The sequence below is a fragment of the Cygnus atratus genome, chromosome 2, assembly GCF_013377495.2.
Source record: "Cygnus atratus isolate AKBS03 ecotype Queensland, Australia chromosome 2, CAtr_DNAZoo_HiC_assembly, whole genome shotgun sequence".
Classification (NCBI taxonomy): Eukaryota; Metazoa; Chordata; class Aves; order Anseriformes; family Anatidae; genus Cygnus; species Cygnus atratus.
This window is the reverse complement of record NC_066363.1, coordinates 71,138,730-71,161,785: the sequence shown is the minus strand read 5'-3', so window position 1 is coordinate 71,161,785 and position 23,056 is coordinate 71,138,730. Positions and strand designations below refer to the sequence as shown.

Below are 23,056 nucleotides of genomic sequence, written 5' to 3'. Positions count from 1 at the left end.
GGCATAAAACAAATCTAAGAAAGGCATATTAAGTATTGTACCCGTAATAACTGCTATGGTAGAATCATCTTTGCCAGCTTCTTGAAGTGCTTTGATAATTTCTCTGTACATCTGCATAAAAAGGTAAATCAACAAATTACAACTGTGATGCTGTAAAAGACCATAAAAAGAAGATTCACACTGACAACAAGGAACCTGAGTGACAGTTTAACTATGGTCCATTTAAGTTTGAAGAAAATTTCCATACATAGAAAGTTAAATATTGCATTTGAGGTATTATTTCTGACCATAAAGACATGCGCTTGCAATACTCAGACTTCAAATGCAAATCTTAAGGTCAAAATAAGGTCCCTTGGAAAATACACATTCACATGAAACAGATAATTTTAAAACCCGGGAAGCAGTCTAAATGGGTAAAATAATATATTAAAGAATTAGCTGCAGTGGGGTGAAATCCCTTCTCTGGTATCTTTGCGGTTTTGAAATAGGATGATCATGTTATTTCCAACAGGATAAATTTCCTCATGGAGATAGCAATGAGAACAGGACTACTATCTAGACCTACACATGACACTGCTAAGCCAAAGTAGGCTGCATACATGCTGTGTTACAAGCAAGGCTACAGTCAAATGTTGTCTCCATAAAAGAAGCTAGCCTTCTTGTAGTTTGCCATTTTAATTTAGCACAGACTATAATGTGCATTAATTAGTCTTGGGTAGGAAGGGGGAGGGAAAGACTTAAAAAAGACACAGAAAAGCCCAATTTGCAAAATATTAGCAGAGTAGTTTGATTTTGTACTGGATCTTCATTCATAGGAGTCATAGGAGTTAACATATTAAGCCCTCATAAAACTCAGACCATCATGCTTCAGTCAGTTCTGCTAAACCTGTAGCAATGACTCTTGAAAAACTTAAGTAACTTAACCAGGAAAGAAAAAAAAAAAAAATCAATAAGCCTCCCAAATTCATTTCTTTACCTGATGATTGATAGCATTTTTCCTTTCAGGTCGGTTAAACATTATCTTTGTGATACTGTTTTTGGTGGTAACAATTATGGTTTCATAGCCATCATGTCTGCTTTCTTCTGGAGAAGCATCTTTCATCTGGCCAGCAGATTCTGCAGAGATCAGACTTGAGACAAGTTCAGTATATTTCTGTCTAGCATTATCCTGTAATAAAACAAAACAAATAAAAAAACAATACAAAGTTATCAAATGCAGGAAAGCGAATCACTTTGTTATGCTATTCATGAAAGAGTACCTATGACAATAAAAGGCTGTAGAGTGCGCTTCAGGGCAAAACAAAAAGAAAATCTCCAACAGAAAATACACTAATTGAGAAGGGGAGAACATGTTGTATTTAAACACTGCAGACTGTGCTTAAGACCAGCTGGAAAGCAGCAGCAGCAACAGATCTGCAAAATGAAAGATGCTGGGATAATGACGATATTTGTTTTGTTGGAGAACTGTGTCCAGCCATGCCGAAGATTACCTGAAAGACGTTTGTCCCTTTGTCATAATCCTCATAGTTACACGCTTCTGCGGATCTTTTGTTTCTGCTTTCCAATTGGACATTACTCCAACAAAATCAAAGATATATTTTTTTTTAATTTTAGAACATGTGTTGCTGAAATGGGTCTGTGACATTTTTAAATTGTTTGAAGATAGTAATTATGATTTAACACAAACATGATGTACAAAAGTTTAAAGTATTCTGCCTCCTTATTTCTACAGTAAGCAGTGATTTAAAGGAACTTCTTTTTTCAACCTATTTTCTTGAAAAGCTAATATACTTTGAACACTTCTATAATCTCTAGCATATGAAATTTATTCCCTCTCTACAACAACTTTGAGAATAAGTTCTTTTCCTTAAGTGTTTCTTAGCTATTACTAAAAGAAAACCAAACCAAACAAATAGAACAAAAATGCAAAACACACAATCACAGAATTGTAGGGGTTGGAAGGGACCTCCAGAGATCATCGGGTCCAACCCCCCTGCCAAAGCAGGTTCCCTAGAGCAGGCTGCCCAGGTAGGCGTCCAGACGGGCCTTGAATATCTCCAGAGAAGGAGACTCCAGGCTGCTCCCTGGGCAGCCTGTTCCAGTGCTCCGTCACCCTCACTGTGAAGAAGTTCTTTCGCATGTTGGTGCAGAACTTCCTGTGATCCATTTTTTGACCATTGCGCTTTGTCCTATCCCCACAAACCACTGAAAAGAGATTGGCCAAATCCCACTGTCTCCCACACTTAAGGTATCTGCAAATACCCCCGAAAAAACTTTTGTAAATACCCCAAAAAACCCTATTTGTAAATACCCCAGAAAACATCCAAAAAAAAAAAAAGATTTGTGAAGGCTTTTTGAACTTCTACTCTTTCTCAGAAACCCTCCCCAGTGATAGTCTGGCCTCCCTGAATTCCTCTCATACAAGAATGTTATGCTCATGAAATTATGCAAGCACATTTAAAACAAACAAATGAACAAACTACACACACAGCCCCAAAAAAAAGATCACAAAAAAAACAATCCTGTATTAATTAATACCTTTGACCGACCAGTCAGTCAAACTATTCCTGAACAGCAGACCTAATGCAGTAATGACAGAGATGTTTTATAAACCTTAAGTTTCCTTCATTTACTACTAGATGAAGAAACTGTGGTAGCTATGTGCAACGTCAGACTTATGCGAGTCTGCATAGAAAGAGAACACTTATTTTTCTTTGCATTTATGTTCTTCCTGCTTGCTTCACTTGAAAAATACTTTTCTAAAGGTATTAAGGTATGAAAGGTATTAAGAGGGTATTATTAAGGTATGCAAGGTATTAAGAACGTCAGGATATACTGAGCAAGCATGAAAAGAAGCTCTCAATACATCATTCTTATAGCCACTTTTTTCTAGTCTTAGTCGGCGGCATAAGAGACCAACTACTTAAAATGACAAAATTTTCAAAATCATACTGGATTCACAAATTTGTTCTTTGTTGTAAGAAGTCATAAGAAGTGAGAGACTCAATCCATTTTTCTTAAAGGGAACAGCAGAATACAACACAATGTGAAAAACTATTTTTTATTAAAGTCACCATATATGTAAGTCCTTTTATACTGACAAAAGCTGTTATTGATAATTTAAATTTTGCAGTAAAAAAACCCTCCAAACTCTTTAGTATTGAAATGACTGTAGTCCAAAACATTGTGGTGTCTGAAGCAGAGTCACTCAACTAATGTGATATGTTTAGACATCAGCCATTCATTCACAGATCAGGCACTTCAAGACAGAGTTCAGCCAAGTGAAATTATAGGTATTGTCACCTGAGACAAATTGCCAAGAGAATTCCATGCATCCCATTTGGCTTTCTTGACAAAGTCCAGCATACCTGGCTTTGGAGAATTGCAGGGACCCTCAGTAGCCTGAAAAGAGAGTGAAACAAACTTATTTAAACCTCTGGTTACAGTTCAGGTGACTTGGTAGAAAGAGATGATGACTGTTAGGACTGTTACGTGCTCACAATACAGAATTCATCTCTGAGACAGAAGGAATTCCTAGTGGCCAGGCAATATTCACAGTTCACATACCATGAAACATCCACTGTCTGCTATTTCCTAACACCTGGTATTAGCCCTTCAGACGTACCTAACCAATATGAAACATTGGTTTCCAAGATGCCCACACATGTAAATTCTCATCAACTTATTTCAAAATTGTGGAATTTTTATATTTAAAAATAGAGTTAAAAACTTGTAAGTCTGTGTGAACAAAGAAACCACTGGATAAGATCTATGAAGTTGGATCTCACTTCAAAGTTAGCCTTACTATGAGCAAGAGCATTGGAGCAGTTGACCTGCAAAGGTTCCAGTTATCCTGAAGTATTTTATGACCCGTTTTCCTGAAGTAAAAGTACAGTATCAGAAAGGTATTTAGAGTGTAAGGTGAAAAAGAAAGGACACATTTATGACCTCACTATTATTAATTAGTGAAATTACCTGGAACACTCTACTGTCTCCAAGTTTTTATTTTAAGGAGAAATTGATTGTCTTCTTCAGCATAAGAAGCCACAGGATGTATTAATCCTGATCCACAAATGCTTCCCCAGATACCAGTACAAATACCCTCAAGAGCAACTACTTCTACATAGGTCTGCTTCCATGGGTAGTAAAGAACAACCTTCACTCAGGATCAATGTGGGAGAACAGTTTCTTGAATTAAAAACAAAATAGACAAAAAAGCTTGCCACAACAACCAAAATCAACCTTCAAATATTTACATCACTGTAGTATAGGACCAGTTGACTGACAGTAGATCAAGAATTTAAGAGGAAGCATGTGGCATTATCTTTTTTTTTTCCAGGCACAAGCAGTTTTCCTGTGTCGTTGCATCAATATATGCTACATCATATGGAAGACATCACAAACTGGATGTAATTTGGCTCTATTTCTTTGAATAACAGTTTATATTCAAATCATGGTTTATAAGATGTAATAGTTCTGGCCACATGTAGAATTCAGGCAGAGTCTGAGGGACTAGCATTTCAAGAATATAATTTGAGCACTTGAAGAAACTGTTAAGACAATACATTTGAACAACTTGTATTTTAATCATATATTTTATAGGTCCATCCCCTCAGCTTACAAATGCCTCTTACAAAAAACAGAACTTAAGCCTACCTGTTTAAACAAAGCATAGAGTTTCAACTTAGTTTCATTCCCTGGATCCTTTTTCAAAAGCTTCAGTTGTTCTTGAGCCTTTTCAAAGTCTTTCTGGCTGACTTGCATGGTGGCTGTAGTCATGTGCAGGTGAACTGCTGGAATACAAACAGCTTGCACTTGCCTGTTAATAAGTGGGAAAAAAATATCATTACTTGTTTTTTGTTTAAGACTAGGAGAGAAACAAATATGTTGCTTTCTAAGGCAGTTAAAATAAATGCAAAACAGCAAATATTTTACCTGCACTGATCAAAACAACAACAAGAAAGCTAAGTATTAGAAATTACAAGAAAGTTGCTTTAGTTCAGCTGCAACATAATTAACCTTTGGAGATCACCACACTAGCTCTCTCTGGTATGAAAAGTGCTAGATTCAATGCTGCCAGATGACAACAAACAAACCATGCAGTAATACAGCAGATGATCGTATACTGCCACTAAATGGCAGTAGTAGTAAACTAATGCTTTGCTGTTTCTAAAATAAATCAGAGTCCTACAGGTTATGTCCATGACAAATGAATACAGAATTAAATATATATTTAAATCTCTGTACACAACAGTAACAGCTTTACATGTCTACAAATTACAGAGTATGCAGCTTGTCTAGTTTTTGTCATGTTTTCAGATTTGTGTGCTTCTATCTCCATGTACTATAATCTAAAGGCCTGGTTCTCCAACGAGGACAACACAAATGAAGACTAATTTCAAAGTGTACTTCGGAAAAGGACTAGCTGTAAAACATCCCATAGACTTATGAAATAAGAATAGGCCTGAATATTCTGGAAGAAGAGCTTTCCATCAGGAAAATGGTAATTCCACCATAAGAAAATAAAAATAAAGAATCAAAAAACAAAGTAGTCCAAGAATTTTGACTTGTTTCAATATGTCAAAAGCACGCTGTCTCAGCCTTCTTTGGTTAAGTTGCAACATATGTAAGTATATTTACTATTTTAAAATTGTGAGCATTTTATGTATCAATGTTTCTTCTCTACGTTAGTAAAAACAACAAAAAAAAATCTTTTCCCATTCTGTTTTATAGACACAGCTATCATGCTAGAACACCGTACAAGACAGATTTCATAAATAGTTGCATTCAAAAAAGTAAAGATTATCTCAAATGCAGACTTACAAAATGCTTAATCATTAACTTGTTAACATTTCAGTTACAAATCTGAACTTTAAAATCATACCTATCATGAAAATTCTGCCATTTCATAAGCACATAATGAGAATTTCAGAGAAATTTAAAAGTGCTACCTATTTGCCAATGAGGATGCCAAAGCATCCTCATTGCTCTTATAAATACTATTTATTTTCTGTTGCAAGCCAAAAAGCGCAGGCAAGAAGTGTGAAGAATTGCCACTATGTGCAATTAATTTCATTATTCTTCCATTTCATAAAGATACAAGGTTTTGTAAAAATGTTTGGAAGATCTACTGGTTTTATTACCTATTAGAGCCCTTCTGTATGAACGAATCCTAGGTTCCCGCTATTTACCTGTTTGGGGCTGCTGAGTTTGAATGACAGAAAAGGAAAGAATACTTTCTGTTATATACAGAAAACAGCAATACAAACCTACTCCTTCAATGAATAAAAAGAATTATAGTAACTCCTTCAAAGTCTTATGCCATTAAAAAGAAATATATCTGAATAACATAAAATGGAATAGGCTACCAAAAAAAAGGCAGTGGGTACAGGAAGTCTGTTTACTTCAGTTGATCAGACTTTATTAAAACAGACAAATGTGGTTTAACCATCTGCCAGTTCAACTGGCATTCAGGCACACTGGCGTGCTCAAAGACAGTGGCAGGATTTAAAAATTTATCCCTTACCCAACGGAGAAGCTATTCCATTAGCCTGTGGACTTAATGTTGAGCATCAGTACCAGCACTTTGAGAGGAAAAAGCGTGCCCACATGGATACAGACACAAGTTTTTGAATACTAAGTTTCTTTGTGTGGTCTGTCCTGAAGTCACAGAACATGATGTTCACTTTCAGATCCTATCCCCAAGTGTGTTTTTAAAATCACGTTTACAGGAAGAACAAAATGAGAGTGCAGAAATTTTTTTTTTTAAGCCACGTTTGGAACTATTTGAATGCTACTGCTCTCAAGATGATCTGTGTATGTAGTACAATTTTTTTTTGATTTAGGTTTACAGCATGTATGACAGTCCTGACTTCACTGTAGCTTGAGTCCAGTCACACAATGCTTTAGATATTATAAATAGGCTTTAAGAAGCTGTTTAATATACAATCTGATAGTGACCATGTTTTTGTGACCATAAATGAACACAAGTTGAGGATGGGGGGAGAGGGAGAGGGCAAAGGCACAGCTGCCAGTCTGAAAGTACGTACACACGTATGTTCTAGGTTAAGGGAATTTCGGATTTGGCTTCTTTATTAAGGACACAAAGTGTCCAAGTTAGAAGAGGAGAAGCTACCAACTGGGTGAACAAAAAAAATCTGGCTGGGGAGAAGTGGAACAATCTTTCAGTGAGTCTAGACTCAGAGTTACACTCCTTTGCTGTTTTGGTTATATCCAGTTTTACTTCTCAGCAACAATATTTTTGGGGGTAAAATAAATAATCTGTCCACCTCAAAAACTCTATCTTTCAGTGTTGTTTTTTTTTTTTTCTTCCTTACCCACTGGTTTGCAATAGGAGATCGTGCAACTTAGCTGTTTATTAAAGTATGGCTATAAAAAAGCCCTCTTCCTTTTATCTCTTTCCTACTGCTTGTAGCTCAGTTCTCTGCAGGGTATCTATGATTCATTCCTTTCTCTATGCCTTCTGATCTCAGAGGATGCTCACCATACATCAGTGACAATCACCAGTTTTCAAAATGTTAAGGCTAAGCTGACTGCTACTGTTTCTCTATTAAAATAACAAAGGATGAAAACACAAACGAAAAATCAAGTTATTTCACACTTTACTCATCTTGGGCAGGCCCTCGTTCTTCAGAGCACCACACAAATGGCAGGAACAGAGCTCCTGGGCCCCATGCAGATGATGCGAAGACTGGGGAGATGACTGGACCACCTGCCAGCACCCAGCAGCACGGCCATCACTGGGACCACACAGCAACGACCACAGGGACAGAGGAGCAAGAGGCTGCTCAAGCACGCCACAGACAAACTGCCTGCCTCCATCCACTGCTCCCCTGCTGGGGCACTGAATCCTTCCTACTCCCTCAGTGAGCAGATCCGTGACTCCTTTTAGTGTCCTCACTCTAACCGTACAAGACTTCGCTGAAACAACTCGAGGCAGGTGGAGAGGGCCAGCGAGAGAGAAACGAGGACTCACAACTTGGCAGAGCAGCCACACAGTCCACTACAAACGCCTCCGTGCTCCTGCAAGATGATTCAATTGATACTTCGCAAGCTGTATATTCTGAAAAAAGAAATAAATCCTGAGTAACACTGCCTGAACCTGCAACATCCAGGCTGACAATCATAACAAACTTATTTCCTTGCCTCAAATATCTGCTTGTTCCCATTCAGTCATTCATATCTTGCAGTCCTGCCATTCATACTGTTCTCTGTATTTTTCATGTAAGTGCCCCTTACCCTGATAAACATTGAGACATAAGCTCTTAATTAAGACCTTATATGTCAATTACACTGAAAGTCATTTCTCACTCTTTAAGTGATTAGCCAAGACTGTAAAGCCTGTTAAAGAAAGAGCCTCTCATTTCATTATAGTTTTTTTACTTGTATAAGGACTTCTACAGAGTTGAAAGTGCCAACTTTTTTTAAAACATTGGCTGCTCACTTTCTAACTTCGAAAGCAACTCAGCAGTTTACTCATTAAAACGCTAAAAACGGAAGCTCAGAGACCTTTTTGCATAGGAAACATCAGATACTCTCAGCAAAACAAATGAACGGATATACCTGAACTCCATCTTGCCTTTCCTTAATAAAGGTGTTCTTTTAAATGGTAGTAGTTCCTGGGGAAATAAAGCACAGGCAAAAGCAGTTAAAAATCCTATTAGGATTAAAAGCAGTGGGTGGTGCTAGAAACTCATGGATTTTAAGATCCTGACAGAACTAGAAAATGTTCATTTCACATTATTGTAACTAGCTTTAGGGAGAGAAAGAAGAAAAAGAATATGATGTGTTATCAGACAGAAGTAAGTGGTACATTACACTGTCACTGGGATGAATCCTAGAACATATGTTTAATATAAAATATGTCTCTCCCCTCTATATTATGTGTAGTACTTCAGATAATGTATATGACATCTCTTTTTTGCCATGATTGTTATCACAAGGTGCTGCAATCCTTTGCAACATTCTTTCCACACATTTATCACACAGAATAGTACCCACCTCTTGCCATTTCACCCACACCTAGTGTTACCCCATCAGAAAACGGCAATATTTCTACCAGTGTTCTTCCCAGGTAGAGAGGAAATTAAATAAAATACTGCTTTGCTGCTGCTGCCACTACAGAAAGAGTTGTGTGGGTTTTGTTTTTCCAAATAAATGAAAAAAACCACCAACAAAAAACTGAACCAAGGACACAAAACAATCCACTCCAACATTAGTTCATTTACTTGAAGGGAAGCAAGAGCAGAGCTGGTGGGAAAGGTTGCAGTTGGAAACAACTGCAGCAGCTGTTAGAAGTGAGGCTCATGAAGGGAACAGAAACCAGTATTTAAACTTGAACACTGAGAAATCAGTAGCCCATGTGGAAAAAAGAAATTCAGCCTGAGACACTGACTGCTCTCATTCTTGACCACCGCACCACCCCCCCGCCCCAAGATTTCATTTCAGCATCTCTGAAAGAAAGGTTCAAAAAAGCAAAAAGAAAGGTTGATAACCAAGAATCAAAGGATCAGCAGTGCCACTCTTCTGTAGCTTTCTTGGTAACTAGGAAAATAACATTACTGTTTTTCATGTTCGCTTGCAGTAATTTCTGCATGCAATAAAATTAAACTGTATTTCACTTTATTTTGCTAAGCAAAGGAAGCTAACGTCTATGCTGTTAACAGAAAAATCATTATGGATTTTAACCTGGAGGTTGCCCATATCACCATTCATCGTGCCATTTGTTGCATATTACTGAACCCAAACACACTTACCTACATAATAATGTAACATTAAAGACTGACAAACTTGAACATAGCCTGGGTGCTTACACAGCAATAAAAGGGCTTTCCCCATATAGCCAAAGGTGGACAGGGGTAATCTCAAATTTCTGACATATTTCTCAGTCTTCCAAGTCCTCTCTCACTGGGAAAAGAAGTGGCACCTGACAGTGCTAAACGAGAAAGAGAAACTTGTGACATGGCTGGAGCAATCATTCTTCCTCCTCCACTTCTGGAGGAAAAGGGACTGCTGTGTGTGGGGTGGATGGTTAATACATGCAGAAGTCCTGGGCAGAGGTTCTTCTGGATGTAGAAGCAAAGCAACCCTCTTTTTCTTTATCTCACCCTGTTTGTTACAGGTTTCTATGCACACTATTTCTTGTTGTACACCCCACATTTTTTTAATCTTTTTTTTTTTTGTCCCCTGTGGAATGACTTTGTTTCTAAATTTATACGCCTCACCAGTGTCTATCAAAGGAGCATCAACTCTGCTACAGTATCCTATCAGACTTCAGGTAGGAAGTGGCATCACTTCAAGTTGTACAAGCTCTTTCCTACAGGTAGGAGTTCTGTGGTAGGTATTACAATGTTATACTACAGAAACCTCAGCTTGACCATTTTTATACCAACATAATCACATAACTTCAGCTCTTAATTTTTAGTCTTGCCCTTCTAAGTTTCCTCTCTTACACTGGGAGATGTGGAATAACTGTATCTGACACATGAACACCTTCCTTTGCAACTTCTGACATCTTGAAAGAGCCTTCCTCTGCTTCCACAACTACCTTGTGCAAAAACTTCCACTTCCCCTCATGTCTATTCATCTCTTTCAGGACCCTCTGTATTGAAACAAAAATACAATTCAGAGCACAGACCCATGGAATTCAGCCTCCATTCAGAAGGTGGAGAAGCTAAGACTGTCTCAAACAACGTTGCCTGCTCAAATCTCAGTAACTGGTACATTTTCCAGTATCTAGCAACTACAAAAGAAGGAAACACAATTAAGTGAGTTGCTGTTTCAGCCCTACACTGCTCACACCTGCTAGCAGGCACCCTGGCAGCAGGTTAGCAGGACGCCAAGTTAGTAGGTTGTAGCAGATCAGCAAGCAGAGCTGTTCTGTTTCTTCCTGCAGCAAGAAGCAAGGCACAGCTGTGTTTGGTAAAGCTTTGCTACCGTTCACCAGGCTCCTGCAGAGACCTATTGGAACAAACTCATCACCTTTTGGACCAAAAACCAGCAGCCTAAAAAAAAAGTCTTATCACTAACAAGCTTCTCTCACAAAATCAACACATTTGATTTACTTGGTGAAATACAAGGTTTTGTTAACCATGGCGATAATACAGGTGTTGATGACTCAGTAGACAGAATTCAAGTTCAGTTTTCCTAAAACCCATTAAAAAAACCCTACCCTCCCTGTTCTGCCATCACAGTCCTTGGTAATCCTCCATTACGCTGTGGCTAATGTGGAATTACTAAAATGCATTACTATCAGATTATAGGAAAACTTCTAATGCTCTGGTATTTCCAGTATATCTAGTTAGCAGGAAAGATCAGTGCAAATACTCTACAATCAATTCACTTACTGTTGTTTTAATAAACAGAAAGAAATGGAAGACAAATTATTTCCTCCTTTACATTAGAACATTTCAATAGTTGTTCTAAACACAAGTTTGGTGTACAAATCCTTATCAGCTTTTAATATTTTTACCCTCCTATACTATTTTGACATACAAAAACCAGAAAATAATGATGTGTCTGCTGGCAAATTGAAGTGCTGAATCACTGTTGTTGAGTGTAAGTGGCTCAGCTGTGCTTGATAGGATTTTTTTCAATCTTAAAGAATAGCTGAGAATCAAAGATCTAGATTACCATTCACTGAGACCTGAAACAGGCTGTTCTTTGCACTCTATACAGGCACAGTTAATATTCTCTCATCACAGCTGCTGGGAGGGAACCTGGGATCATCTCCTGAAATCTCTGTAAGAGCTCTTTTTCTCTCCAGCAGACTTTATGTTAACTGGACGTGGTGGATGACAGAAACACCAGAGGATTTCCTGTACATCCTCAGTCCACATAAAACATCTCTCCCAGCAGGAAGATTTACAGACAGATATCCTCTGAAACACATTGGAAAGTCATAAACATGAATGTTAGCAGAAAAATACAAAGCTGCGATACTCATCTGTGTGACATTGGGTGAGAATCAAAGTTTATCGCAGTATTTGGAGACCAACAAACTCAAATAGGTTCTTTGTACATCCAAGGTGACTCTCTAACAAAACAAACACTCAAATAATTTTGTTGCTAATGGAGAGAGGAAAAAGCCATTTTTTATTTGGCTTCTGGGGACGAATCTTGCTGACTGTGTGGAAAGCAAGAAAGTGTGCTCATTGGTGTTAATACCTTTTGGCCAAGGCAGCTAGGCTTCTGACAAGGATACAGCCAGCTACTGAAACCTCCCCCTGCATTACAATATCCACCGACACTACTGCTAGCTCAGCTGAACCAGTGTATGAAGACAAACTGTTTGTGTGAAGCTTACTTTCCCCTGTGAATCCCTGACACCTAGGTACAATAAGGACAGAAACAAGCAATACTGAACAAGCTATGTGACAATAACAAAGCAGTATTTGTCAACAGCTTATGCTGGACAAACCCAGGATTCTTTCAGATAATTTAAAACCAAACATATTACATCTAAACACAAGGTAGTACACTGCTTTTGGTTCTGGCATTATTTCTGGAACTCAAAACCAGACGAACTTACAGGTGTCCCATAAAGACCCAGAGACATTTACCTAATAAAAATCCAATAGTCAGCTGGATTTAGAGCTGGAGCTCTCTCAGTATATCTAAGACTTGCACATACATGTTTGTCACAGCAGAATTTACAGCTTCTCAATGAGTAACAATGGTATTGGAGTCTTACCCATTTCCAGCTGACAGGTTTCTCTTTAGGATACCCTCTGTAATATTTACCTTGCTCTTTCTTTGTTTTACCAGAGAACCCAATGAGCTTGTAGATATTACGCACAGCTAATTCTTGTGTTCAAAATAAAACACGGAGAATGTTAGTCACAGTTAGAAGTGAAAATGATCTACATTCCAAGTGAGCTCAATTCACGTCTCACTACAGCTCTGTAACAAGCTTAAATCACAGCATTTTGAAGACTGCACCTACAGCAGTAGCTCCCAGCAGTTACTAGTGGGGATGTTACTAACTCTCCTCCCGGCAGTTACTAGTGGGGATGCAATGTGCCTAGTCATATTGGCTTGTGCTATCATTATGGGGATTGAGGAAAACTATAGGTCTGGGAAAGTGGCTGACAACCAAAATAGCTTGGAAGTTCTCACCCAGAACAAAAGTGTTTCATCAGACATCTTACTGACAGTTAAGAAAAACAACACAAAAACCACCCAAAAGATTCTTCTGTTTCAGGAACAGGGTTGCTATACTGATGTGTTGAAGCAGGAAGCATTTTACAAGCATATTTATCATTGTATAGAATGGCAGCATATTTGAAATGAAAATGTCACTCCATTTTAATAATACACGACGAACCTAATCCTCAAGAAATCTTTTTTAATCCCAATTAAGAACTGAATCCCCTCTGCTCAGCACTGGTGAGGCCATACCTAGAGCACTGTGTCCCATCCTCAGTACAGGAGAGATGGAGCTAACGGAGAGTACAGCAACAGGCCATGAGGCTGACAAAGGGACAACTCTTGGTGTAGTTTCTTTCTCCAGCCTAACCATATTTTCTGCACTGGAATAAGATCATTGGGGGAAAAAAGGGGGGGGGGAGGGAGGAGGTGGAAAAGGGAGAAAAAAAATTGGGAGCAAAAAAAAAAAAAAGAAAGAAGAGAAGAGAAAAATGCTTTTCATCTGGTGAGTCAGATGCCAATAGATGACACTTTTGTGAGCAGTTTAAAAGGACAACCATAGTCAGAAAAGAGAAATGTGGTTGTTGGCTTTTTCTTTCTTGGCAGGGGGCGGGTTGGAGGTTGTTTGCTTGATTGATTTTAAATACAGCATTGCACTACCACCGTCAAAAAGCTACCATGAACTATACATGAACTATACAGTCAGATAGCACCGAGGGCAAAGTTGTGTTTCTAAACCAACACAGTGATAATTTTTATTTAATCTCTGATTAAAGAGACATTAGTCATTGACTGGATCACAGAAATTTCTACCTGGACTACTCCATGTTATCAGTTAAAGAGGTAGCTTTTATACACATAGGAAAATAACAACATGACAAAACTTTACACAAGTTCTTTGGATATCAGCACAAGTGCAATCCATCTATCTACCGAATTTACTGCTGTCTAGTATTGTTACACTTTTTGTATGTATTTATGAAAGTCAGTACCTTATGAGCAAAATGATAAAGTTATTTGTTCTGTAATAATGCTTATGGTCTCCTTTCCATGGCTGACTAATCTGCACTACTTAAGACTGGTCATAATAAAACCACAAACTGATTAAATACTATTCTGATTATTGTAAGAATGATTTTTTCTTTGATATCATTGCTTTCAGTGAGAAAAAAAACTACCACCAGGGTATTTTAATAACCAGGATGTCGGCATACTATCAAGTTGTTTCACTTTGCTTTTACATGTTAATCATTGCCAGACGTCCCCAAAGCTAAACAAATAGCACTACTTATTCAGTGACTTAAAGCCTGAATTTTGATGGAAAATAGAAGCCTTCCAGAATCCATTCCAAGAGAGCTTTTCTTTCCTCTTTTTGGGGGAGCATATAATACCAAATTACTTGGCAATGATTTCTGTTCCTTTGTGAAATAAAGGATGGCTTAACAAGACCTTTAAAATCTCAGCTCACAGTTTTTGCTGAAGTTTATGGATTACAGTCTAAATTTTATTATAACGAACTTCCAGGGAACCTGAACAATGTTCACTGTAATCAGTGTGTGAGTCACAATAGAAAGACTCCATCATTTACTACATCAGAATAATGAAGAAATATCCAATCTGAAGTGAATATCAATATATTTGATATTTGGCAGATTACTTCACATTGATCATCGTTTAAATTTTGTTCGTTTGTTTTTAATAGAACAGTCAGGAAAATGAAAAAAACAAATATCCATATAGTGAATACAGTAATAAAGTGGAAAAGAGAATAGATTGACATAACCAGTTTAATCTTCCGTATGTATTTACTCTAATGGTAAAACATCTGGATTTTTCTTCGGCGTTATTGTAAATGGAGGGGTAGCTGTAAACAAGGCTCATTACAGTGAATTAAGTCTGCATATTGAGCCCAGGTAGAACAACATATTTTGCACTAAGAAGCCTGAATTCCCAACATTCAAGTATTTTTCATTCCTTACTATGTGCAATGTTCCAAAAGTTTAGTTAGAAATAAACAGACCAATTTCAAGACACCTTGGCTTTATATTAACTGTGAACTCTCAAATCTGGCTCAGTTACATGCAGTTAGTAGACCTAAGTTTGTTGAGGTTCTTTTCTGGACAACTGCTCAGTCATTTTACCACTACCTTTTGTCTTCTACCTCATATTTATAAACCAGCATGTGCAAACGTACAGTAGCTCATAAAATTAACGTTGGGATTTGCAGGAAAAGCATCATTAAGAGATCCCCATGCAGCAGCCTGTGGGTGGGCAGCTACTCGGGAGGCTGTGGGACATCTGCTGCCTGTGCCACACTCAGATCAGGGGGAAATGGCATCAAATGCAGAAGACGACAAACATCAGGTAAAAAGTTGCAGGCACAGAAGCAATTTCTACTGCCAGTAACAGAGAATTCTGGTACAGATCCAAAGAAAACTCAGGCGTGTTAGCAAACTGGGGTTTTAAGGTTTTAAGGATATATTCTGATATATTGCTGAGGGCAACACCACAAAATTCCAGTCCTCCTCCCCGTGTGAGTGAAGAGGACTGCACCAGGGAGCAAGAGAGGGCAGTAGGGAAGCAAGTGAAAGCAGCTGCTGCCACACAGAAACAATGCCTGCCAGCAAGAAAGAGGGTGGGAAGGAAGGGGCGATATTATCCGAACAAAGCTATCAAACTGTGTATGGCCATATCCAACCACAGCTCTCTGAATAGGACTGGCAGAAAGGACTGCCACTACAGTGACACAAGGCAGTCTGCCTCTGAGGCCAGCAAGCTCCCTGTGGCCAAACCTGGGAGACCGAAACAGGACAGAACAAGGGAGGCCACCACGCTTACAGGTCACCTCCCAGATGGTAACATGCCTCAAATGGGTTTTGCACAAGGTGAGACTTGGACGTTCTCTGGGTGTACTGGCACCTGCAGTTAGCCCCAAATTAGCTCTCCAGCCTCCTCACTGGAGGAGTTTCCTCACAGCATGTGCAGTCCCAGGGTAAAGACAAAGCCCCTGGACCTCTTCCCAGAATTTTAAGACTGTCTGGCTTAGTTAACACGATAGGAGGGAGGGCAGAAAACAGCCATAAGGACTGCAGGAAGAGAAAAGAAAGAGCTGGCACCTAAGCACTGGTGAAGGGACAGCTTTCAAGGGTTGTAATATCCTGTTTTGCCATAAATGTATCAAAAGGCCACTGATATAACAATCAAAGAACACAACCGTGCTACCAAATAAAGGACAAGCAATTCAGAAGGCAGGTTCAGTTTATTCCCAGCCAGAAGTAGAAGAGGGCTGCAGAGACTGAATAAGGACATTGCTGTTATGCTGGGACTGTCAGTATTGTGCTGCACTCCTGCCGTTTGGGTGGGCTGTAAGCCTGCAGATGCTGGGTCAGAAGATGATGCTGGGAAGCAGAGGAGAGACTTGGGACACTGTTCAAGAGCCAAGATGGAAGTGAACTCTAGCCCTTAGACTGCTGCCTCCTAAGCTGAAGAGCAGATACTGTAGTAAAGGCGGATTTACTGGAAGGATTAAGTATTCCAGGCATCTGCAAAGATCAGTAAGGCCACATAAGCAAGAAAAAGCCAACAGCTTAAGGGTAAATTAACTGTTTTTCAATCCACATTATTTGAAACACTAGTACTTAATAGCACTCCTTTGAAAAAGGCTCTTCAGTGTTGCTGAGAAATGAAAGTAGTTTGTAGAAAGCTCAGTCTTTGATAGACCCTGACCTCCTTTAAAACTGCTGAGAGAACCGTACCAAGGAACAGGGCATGTTGTTGGGGTGTGTCTACATTACTGTCTCAGTTTGGATCAGGAGGCTCTTCCACAGAGTAAATCTACGTTGTTTCCAATGTCACTCCCCAGGTTTCTGTTGCAGAACTGTCTTACACACAGGACAGATTGATTCCAGATTAAATGATCTCAGATGTCCTCCAGCTGCTAACAGGCACTCAGTGCTAGGACTGTAATACAACTAGTATGAAGTAAACCCTCAAAACAAGGCTAGCACGGATGCAGGTTTCCCACCAACAAATGTTCAGCTCCTACTAGTCTACCCAGCAGTGACTGCAGATAACTGTCTCACAGAGTGCGTTGTGGGGCCTCCAATCTTAAACAGCTGGATGTGAAGACTGTTGGATGTGTACAGCCTCATGTTCTGAGCGTGTCTGTGTCAGCTTCCCCTCCTCAGACAGATTTGAACTGGAACAATTTCACATCATGATGGAGAAGGACAAGAAGCGGACAAATGGGAGACCTAGCCTATGGAACGCACAACTCTGTATCTGGAACGATTAAGAATGCCCTAGTTAGAATAAAAAAAAAGAATGTAAGAAAAATTCTTGCATTTTGTCCTTATATTTGTATGACTGTTCCTCTCCCAGTGCTCCAAGGATATGCCTTGTTTTTATAGAATTGCTAAAGGATTGCAAAAAGGGTTTCCTAGATTCTCTGACACAGCAAGGCTGTAAATGTCTTTGATATAATTCTTCCAATATGCCCATCTGGTGTTTATGGCCAGCTATACTGCACCTTTTCTCTGTATTACCAAAAGCATTAAGTCATTATTAATATTTAATTATATGACATTTCTTCACATGCAGAATCTTGCTGCTTCAAACAAGTACTAGCCTAAAAATGTCTAGTACTCCATATTTTTGTTTTAAAATTTAGGATTTCTTTCCCTCTCTCTCATTGTAACAACTCAGCTATATTAACATTATTTATCTGTAGAAAAAAATGCCTAAAGAGTTTTTTTTTTTTTAAATGAAAGCAGAAGTCACGTTGCTCGCACAATTTGCATTCTGTTTCTCCCTGTATCTTAAGATGTTCATGTACATACTTCAAAGAATTTCTCACAAAGCTTTGTGAGAAAAATATCACAATTCAATGGCCAAACTACATAAATGACTACAGTTTCCTGGTCAAGATGCACTCATTCATAATTGAGATGCTTAGATACTTGAGTAAAAGCATTCCACTTACGAAAACATGCATTATAAAAGTTGAATTTGTATGTTGTAGTGCATCAGTCTTTAACCTACTGTTATGATCATGTCTGCTTCACTCTCTTACCCAGTATACTTAACACACCAAATGTGTACTTCTCTTTAACTGAGTATTTATTGAGCTATTTTTGATAGGAAGACGAAATTCTACAAATTAACTTTGTTTGTGATTCTTATTCATATACAAGCAATTTAACAGTGGGATTTCCCATTTAATCATTTTCAATAAAATGAAAGTGTCAATTGCGAAATTTTAAGTCTACTTGCAAGTCAAGCCAAGTTCTGCTTCACACAGGTTAACTAACACCAAAGATGCACAGCTGCCGCAATGCATACTACTGCACATGACACTTTATTTGGAAACAAGTAAAAGAGATATGTAATAAAGGCACACAGCAGGCAACATTACATCAGTATTTGAAAAGCTGTGCTAAGCTGGAGTATTCCCAGCAAGGAGCCTTAATCAGTTGGACACACAATTGTGCTCGTTTTTAATAAAAAAAACACAGAATCATTCATTATTCTGCATATTACAATACAGTTTCAGATGTCTTACCACCAGCCTAATTGGCAGTTTCTTTGGTAGTTGAACATTTGCCACAGGAGACAGAAAAATGAGGGCAAAGACTCTTTAAGAGAAAGGCATCAAATGTAGGTATTCCACTTCCACTGGGTTCAAACACCTAACCCAGAAGCACCTCCCTTTTTAAAGGAAAGTGATCTCCCTGGACTTACGATGAAAGCAACATCGCATCTTGTGCATTAACCATGTACATACAAGTCAAAGAGAAAACTACTCAAGTTCATTAAGTAGCACAGCTTAATGGCACCGAGTACCTGACCTTGGCTGGTGAGAGATGAAACTGCCCAGAACTGAGGAAATGGCAGGCATTTGAAGATGAAGAACTTCACCAAGCTTTTGAGCAATGATGGGAGACACTCCGAGTTCAGACTTCCACGTATAGGCAGCAGTTTCATAGGGGCATCTAGATCTCAGTTTTGTATTTAAAACATATCTGGTAAACATATCTTTCAGACTGTCTACAGATTTTAAAAGTGGCAGTTCACAATATGTGAGGACTCTGACATGAAAATTCAGAAGCAGTTTTGCTTATCTGGCCTCATCTTATTCCTACAACCTAACTACAGAAAGCATGTACACTTGCACCAAAATCCTCATTGAGTTTTTCAAACAAAAATCCTCTGCTGTTGGTGAAAGTGCACCTGAGCTTCTCAGCCCAGAAACCTACACAGAAACATAGAATCATTAGGGTTGGAAAAGACCTCCAAGATGATCTGGTCCAACCATCCCCCTACCACCAATGTCACCCACTACACAGTGTCCCTAAGCACCACATCCAACCTTTCCTTAAAGGCCCTCAGGAATGGTGACTCCACCACCTCCCTCGGCAACCCACTCCAATGCCTGACTACTCTTTCTGAGAAGAAATGTCTCCTAATTTCTAACCTAAACCTCCCCTGGTGCAACTTTAGGCCATTTCCTCTAGTCCTATCGCTACTTATCTGCAAGAAGAGGCCAATCCCCAGCTCCCCACTGGGGAGAGCGATAGGATGTCTTCCCCCAAAGCCAACTGGTTTACAATAGTTTTGCAGCCCATACATCAAAGTGAGGGAAGTGTTGTGAATGACAGAGATATCCTACCTGAAGGAGCTCCTAAATAGTCCTGAACAAGCGGAGGGCAAAGGACTGAGGGGTCCTTCCCAAGGGGTCCTTGCACTTACTCCATCCCTTTTCTTCCCCCACATCAGGCCAGCACCATCGATACCTTACACGCTGAGCAATATGGGTGTGGTGTGGTGGTCATTTCTCCTATGGACACACCCACGGGCCTACCTGTGACCTGCACCTGTGGGTCTGTATGTACACACACAAAGGGACCACAAAGCCTATGGAGAGGAGCACCAGCTGTACACAAACCCAACCACAATCTCTCGATACACCCTTTTTCGCCCTCACATATTTTCTCCAAACTTTTCCCTCAAGATTTTCCCAGCAAGGCCCAGAGCCTCAGGCTCGGCCCTGACCACAGAGGAGGTCAGCCCGCTAGGGGAGCACCACCATCTTCTGGCCTCGGAAAGTCACCTACTCCTGAGGTAACCTCAGAGCTGAGACAGCTTCGAGATGAGGTTACCAGGGGTCCTGTCTAGCCAAACTAAATAATCCTGAGAGAAAAAGTTCCACAGCCTCTCTGGCACTGTGATAGTTTATTTGCTGGGAAATAGTCCAAAATCTTTTAGAAGGACATTTAGAGAGAATCAAGTCACGTCCAATTCTGTGCAGGTTTTAAGGTGTTTCCATGAATAACTAACACAAAGATTTCTTCTGGAGTTGTGGTAAGAGTCTCCGCCACCCACCTTGTAGGGGGCTTACACAAGCACTGCTCAGTGGCACTGCCTGCACCAGAGCCTCAGCACTTCCTTGCTGCTTGGCTCCCTTCTCCTCTGAAAGCAAGACCACCAAGGCACAGCTGCTCAGTACTTGCAATATTTATTGTTCTGGTTTTAAACTAACATACCTGAAAGATGCCACCAAACTGGACAAGAGGGAATTTTTTAAAGGACAAAGTGGAAGCAGACAAAGATCACTGTTCAGAGCACTAGATGTACAGTGAAACTTTAACAACAGCTTTAATGAAGTATTTCTTAAGTTGATTCAAGGTTTTTCAATATAGTGAGAAGATGTAGTGTTGTTTTTGAGTTTAGCATTTGCACATTTGAAATATGCAACAACAAAAAACAAACGGGTATTGGGGTGAGTGAAGAAGGAGACAGTAAAAAAAAACAGCAAAAGTTAACTTTTGTATTTTGATATGTACACAGATTCTCATAGGAGAAAAGCTATTAATTATACATATATATTAGAAAAGAAGCAAAGAAAAATCAGCCACTGAAATGGTGAATAACTTCCCTCAGAATTTCCAGCTCCAGTATCTCCTATGTCAAGAAATTCAAAGGACAAGTTTGAGAGTTTCTCATTTCTGAGAGCTTCACGGCCAGTCTGAAGACAGAGACAGAATTCTAAAAAAAGACAGGATGGATTAAAAACTACAAATCCAACTGACCTCTGCATAAGCTATCAGTTAGGAATATTATAATAAATATTACCGGGAAAGACCTAGGTGTGCTCTGATGATTCATGACCAAAGAAAACACATCACAAACAAGTGTTTTAACCAGTTCTCCATCTTCATGCAAGATCCAACAAAGGTGAGTTTGGACCCCATCCCACTACTGGAGCTATAGTGCTCTGTAAGTATGCTAATCACTGTTTTATTACCAGGAATGGTATTTTGTAATGCTGATGAATTGTGCCAAAGGTTACAAACAGCTGAACTGCACTCCTTCTGACAAGCTGCCACAACTGCAACAGTACTATCATTTGGTGTTAAACAGTGGTTTATTTTAGAAAAGGGGAGAATCTGCAGGTACCACAGCCAGATTTTTATGTGAATATTCAGCAAAGCCTTTCACATCATAAGCGTGTCTAAGAATATAACATCTTTGTAACTCCCAGTTCAACTGCCAGGCATACCAGTAAAAGAACTGATCAAAGCAGCACAAACTTTAACCCTGCTTTCACACTTCCTAGTCACACCTGATATCTGTCCAAAGCAAGACTAAAGGAACTTTCCAAGAGATTTTTGCACAGATCTGGGTCAAGGAAGTCAAGTCCAAGGCTGTGCCTCTACTTATTTTTAATGTAGTGGTACTATTCAGTACACAAGCAACACCAGTAAGTTGTTTTTTTGTCACAGCACACTAACAGCAGTATTGTTCTCCAAGCCTATCTACAGCGTACTTTGGAGGAAAGCACCTTTCTTAAATGCTTCTTGTCATGGCGTTAAAGCTGCTTTTTCATAGTGACACGCAAACACAGGAGTCCACCATTAATGCACTCCTTTCTAACTTAAGAAGTTTGGGAGAGATTTTGTGCAGCTTTCTCGGCATCGCGAGAAATCACCACGCCGAAGCGGCTTCAAGGCCGTGCAGGAAACACAAGTGTCATCAGGAGCTCTGTCCTATAAACCTCGGGAAGAAAAACCAAAAAAGGGGGCAGGAGCGGCCAAAGGGGGCTGCAGGGAAGGGCGCAGGACACCACATGCGGGTTCTCCCCGGGCTCTCCCCCGCCCTGCTGGCCCCTGTGAGGGAGCGCGGCGGGAGCACCGGGCAGGGAAATGGCGGTGCCAAGCCCCCGGCTGCAGGGCTGGGGAAAGAGCGGCGGGGGCTCACCTTGCTTCGCAGAGAGACCGCCAGCACAGGCGCCGGAAAAAGGTCAGGGCCGGGGCCGCCATGACATATGGGCGGGCGGGCGGGAGGAGCCGGCAAATACCGGCAAATGGTGGCCAACACCGGCTTACCAACTCCCGCCCTGTCCGGGCACGGCACCGCCTCCAGCGCGGAGGGGAGGCCGCCCCGGAGGTGGGATGGGGCCAGCGGGGAGCAGGGGATGGGAGGCAGCAGTGGTGGGCAGGGAGAAGGGAGGGACGGGAGAAGGTTGGGAGGTCTCCCGACGCCACAAAACCGAATCGAGCCGATCCTCGGCTGGCTCTGGTAGTCCTGTGAGAGGAGGTGGTGGTGCCCCGCCGAGCCCCCAGAGCCGTGCCTCAGCGTTCTGCGGCACTCTGAAGCGATGGCTGCAGTAGCTGTAAAAAACACAGTTTTGATAAAAACAAACATAAAACCAAACAAATAAACACAAAACAAATAAACCAAAACACGAACTGCCAGGCTGTGATGAAAAAGTGTTGTGCTAAGAGACCGAAGCCGAGCAGTGTGGTAACTGGTGCATGTCCTGTCAGCCACCTCACTCCTAATGCTGCAATGCAACATTATGTGGTTTATGAAAAATTATGACCGTGAAAGC

General features: G+C 40.1%; 1 protein-coding gene across 4 annotated transcripts in view; it reads right to left on the bottom strand.

Annotated features, from left to right (window-relative positions):
- Positions 1–22,584, bottom strand: part of ECI2 (enoyl-CoA delta isomerase 2) — a 31,896-nt gene extending 9,312 nt beyond the window's left edge. The window contains exons 1-7 of one of the 4 annotated variants that reach the window (XM_035560363.2): positions 22,423–22,505; positions 8,584–8,639; positions 7,997–8,083; positions 4,657–4,819; positions 3,304–3,402; positions 977–1,168; positions 42–111 (exon numbers count right to left, since the gene is read on the bottom strand). In XM_035560363.2, the coding sequence (XP_035416256.1) occupies positions 42–111; positions 977–1,168; positions 3,304–3,402; positions 4,657–4,779 (484 nt within the window). In that variant the 5' untranslated portion in view covers positions 4,780–4,819; positions 7,997–8,083; positions 8,584–8,639; positions 22,423–22,505. The other 3 variants (XM_035560360.2, XM_035560361.2, XM_050709060.1) reach the window with 3 other exon arrangements.
- Between the last annotated feature and the right edge of the window lie 472 nt (positions 22,585–23,056).